This window comes from Mandrillus leucophaeus, unplaced genomic scaffold, assembly GCF_000951045.1.
Source record: "Mandrillus leucophaeus isolate KB7577 unplaced genomic scaffold, Mleu.le_1.0 Scaffold301, whole genome shotgun sequence".
Taxonomy (NCBI): domain Eukaryota; kingdom Metazoa; phylum Chordata; class Mammalia; order Primates; family Cercopithecidae; genus Mandrillus; species Mandrillus leucophaeus.
In genome coordinates, this window is record NW_012103155.1 from 2,051,546 (window position 1) to 2,055,508 (window position 3,963).

General features: G+C 37.7%; 1 protein-coding gene across 1 annotated transcript in view; it reads right to left on the reverse strand.

Moving 5' to 3' along the window:
* Positions 1–3,963, reverse strand: part of HHIP (hedgehog interacting protein) — a 92,540-nt gene that overhangs the window by 16,212 nt on the left and 72,365 nt on the right. Inside the window, exon 11 of the mRNA XM_011987150.1 lies at positions 2,974–3,055. Within this exon, the coding sequence (XP_011842540.1) occupies positions 2,974–3,055 (82 nt within the window). The remainder of the gene's footprint in view (positions 1–2,973; positions 3,056–3,963) is intronic.

Here is a 3,963-nt window from a genome sequence, read left to right on the forward strand (position 1 = left end):
TTTTTTTAGACAGAGTCTCACTCTGTCACCCAGGCTGGAGTGTAATGGCATGATCTCGGCTCACTGCAGCCTCCTCCTCCTGGGTTCAAGTGATTCTCCTGCCTCAGCCTACCGAGTAGCTGGGATTACAGGCACCCGCCACCATGCCCAGCTAATTTTTTGTGATTTTACTAGAGATGGAGTTTTTACCAGATTGGCCAGGCTGGTCTCAAACTCCTGACCTCAGGTGATTCACCCACCTCGGCCTCCCAAAGTGCTGGGATTACAGGCATGAGCCACCACGCCCGGCCTGGTGGAGTTTTTTGTTAAACTCAGGAGTTTTTTCTTAACTCCTGAGTTCTAGGCATTGTCTTGTCTTTTCTTTTTTTTTCATGCTAAACAATGGCATTTAATTTTTACAAGAGGATACCTCACCATCCTTTTCTGAGGTTGCTGCACACTGTAATTGATTTGAAACTTACGTAAATGATTATGTAGCTTACAGCTTTAGATCAAATTGTCCTTACAGACTGAGGTGGTAATACTAGAACCTTATCTGTTTTTGCCAAAATGATTTAAGAGATACTATACGTATAGTTTCCATGGTTTCTAAACTCCCTCATTGTGTGTTTGTGTGTGTGTGCATGCGCACATGTAGGAAAAAAATAGGAAAAACATAAATCCTATGGTAAGAATGTAACTTCTATGACATATAATACAGAAAATAAAAATTTCACAGTTTTCTGCTTTTCTCTTCTTGGGCCACAAATCAACTGATGTTTGAAAGTTATTCTGAAAACATTATTCTAGCAAGTCTGGGGGCTTTGGTACGAGAATACAATTAACCTAAGAGTTTAATTTGTGTGTTTGATTTTTGGTATAACAAAATGTGTCTATATATTGTTTTTTTAGTTGATAAGATTCTTTTTTAAAATTCAGCCTCAAAAATTTTAGAAAAACAATTCTGCCGTAACACGGACATCCTGAATACCACTATGCTTGTAATTAGTTTGTTTCCAAAATAATCCTGTTCACACACTTAAGTGTCTGCTTATATAGAACTTCAACTCATCTAGGAAGAAATACAATAATAATAAACGTTGATGGCCAAATCAAAACAGCATGAGGCTCCCAACAAATGTTTATAAAAACATTTGTTTTCTTATAGTCAGTTTAATTTTGAAATTTATGCTCATGTCTGTGTACAAGGATGGTTTCTTTGGGACTCTGCTACTTCCCCCACCTTCTGAAAAGCAAACACAAATCTTAACCCAGGCCCCCCACATGACATGACTCACTAGAAACAGGCACCATAATGAGAAGTCAGGCCTTCAGGTATGTCACTCTGAGACCACCCTACTAGAGGAGAACTAAGATCACAAAGCCAAGGTCCCTTATGGCAACCTTGGTAATTAGACACTAATAATAGACTGAAGGTGTAAAATTCACCTCCACTCAGCCACAGACTAAACAATCCAAATGAAGAGAGAAAGATTTTTGTGAGAAGGAGAGAGAATCCATTACAATGCTACCAGGTACTTTGCAAAAACATATAGACTTAGACAGTATAATAGAATAACAATGACTGTTTTGAAACTAATTGTATTATATCTGAGTGAAACCCCTACACCTCATTATGAATCTTTAGAATGTTGTGAATTAATGTTAGTTTGATTTTTATTCTTAAGGTTGCCAACTTCAACAATCCCCTAAGTGTCTGATTTTGTTGTTGTTGTTGTTTACGTCTTTGCTTTTCTTATGGAGGACATTAATTTCACATTTGAGGGAAAAAAATTGCTGTAGTATATAGATGGGTATTTCTCTTACTGTGAAAGAAAATGTATACAGTCAAATAGAGAAGGGATGTTATCAACCTGTGATATGTGATATGTGATACTGCCCAGAGATCATTTAGACTGGTTCTTCTTTTTGTTCTGCAAGATCCAATGTCAACCTACATTTCTCTCAGAAAAGCGTTTTGTCATATAAAAAAGGAGAAAATTTCAGAAAAACATACACAATTTACAATTTAAAAAGAATATTTTAAAATGCCCTTAGTAAACTTTTCAGAGTATTAGAATTAACTTTTTTGAAAAAGACTTGAATTGAAATTTGAAAATGGAGTCATGAAAATAATATAGAAGGAATCTGAAATTTGCAGCATGGTGTGGCTAAAGAGTAACAAGTCCGAGTGCTCAGCAACAGTCGTGTCTGTAAGGATCCTCAGGTTTCGTTATGATTAGCTGTTTCTAAATTGATGACTAATGTCTTTTCAACAACATATAATTTTAGCAGCTTCTGATAATTCAGGTTTGATCCATGAAATTAACAACTGACTAGTGATGATTCAAGATGATTGAAGTACATATGTATAAATGTTGTGATGCATGAGTGGGAAGGACCGGGATGAGATAAACATATTCTTTAAAGGATTAAAACATTCAAATCTTTCTTTTGCTGAAGCAAATAACAAAACCCTACTTAAGTTTATATTTGTCTAGTTACCACAGTCTTCCTGAGCGCTGTGAGCTTTCAGATAGTTTCCAAATGAGGCTCAGATGTTGAACTGCCAGAGTAACTTACCTGTTTACTTAACAAAAATCATACTAAGCACCTGTCATGTCTGCCAGTATGTTTCTCATTTTCTTTACAATAAGGAGGGTTTATGGCTTCCAACACCAGAGCCTAAGCCACTGCCTCACATGTCAGGGCCCCTGTCTGGCTTTTAACTGAAGATTCTGATTCCATGAATATAATGTTGCTCTGTGATGACAGCAAGAACCACACGAATGAGCTTTTGAAGTTCTGCATAGTGGCATCAGTCATCATAGACAGGGGAAGAGGATCCTCTCAGGACAGTGCTAAGCATATGGAAGTGGCAGAAGTGTACATCTTGGCTGATTGCTAATTGTGACATTCCTATCATTAATTGAATGAACTAAAATAACTGGAAGAAGAAAATTATTGACTTAATGGGATAAAAAGAAATCTCACCTTTTGGGATCTACAATTTTGTAGAGTTTTCCATTGTGAGTCTGGGTCATACTTTTACTGCTTGATAAAATGTAAACTTCACCTGTTAAAGAAAGACATAACAGTAAGCAAATTTATAGCAGTACAGGTCCTTACTTCCTATTGCCTGGCAGTTATTCTGTATGTAAATCTATCTCCATCTGTCCACAAGAAAATCACTTGCCTAAAGATTATGCAAGAGTCTCACATGTCTGCCTTTACAGTGCATCCAGAATTCCAGATTCCAGTCACTCCTTTCCATATCCCACTACTACTCCAGTGCAAGCAGATATTAGTTCTCATCTAGATTATGGTAACAGCTGTCTAACTGAGCTCCCTGTTGCCACTCTTGTTCTTCTGTGTGTATTCTCAACGTACCAGCCACAGTGATTCTTTTCAAAAGAGTTAGATCATGTAAGTTGGATCACACTCCTTTGTTTCAATGCTCTGCAATAGCTTCTTATCTCATTCAGAGCAAAAGCAAATCCTGACAGTAGCACTTACTGCTATAACCTCATCTGCAACATTTTGCCCTCTTGTTCACTCTTCTCTAGCCTCACTGGCTTGTGGTTTCAGACATGGGAGGCAAGTTCCCAACTCAGGCTCCTGTCTCAGGTTCTTGCTGTTCCAGGCTCCTATTACAGGCTCCATCTTCCTGTGAGTCTCCACTAGGTTCATCTTTTTCCCCCTCCTTCAAGGCTGTACTTAAATATCACCTTTCCTGACTGCACTTTAAAATCGCACCTTCCCCAACTCCCAACAAATTCCTCTTCACTACTAGATTTTTCTTCAAAGCATTTATCACCAATTTATATACAGTATTTTTAAAAATTTATTTTGATTTTCCTCCTCCTATGCAACATAAATTTCATGACACTAGTTTAGACTTCTTGTCTTTTTCTCTTTTTTTTTTTTGACGGAGTGTCGCTCCTCACCCAGGCTGGAGTGCAGTGGCGTGATCTCGGCTCCCTG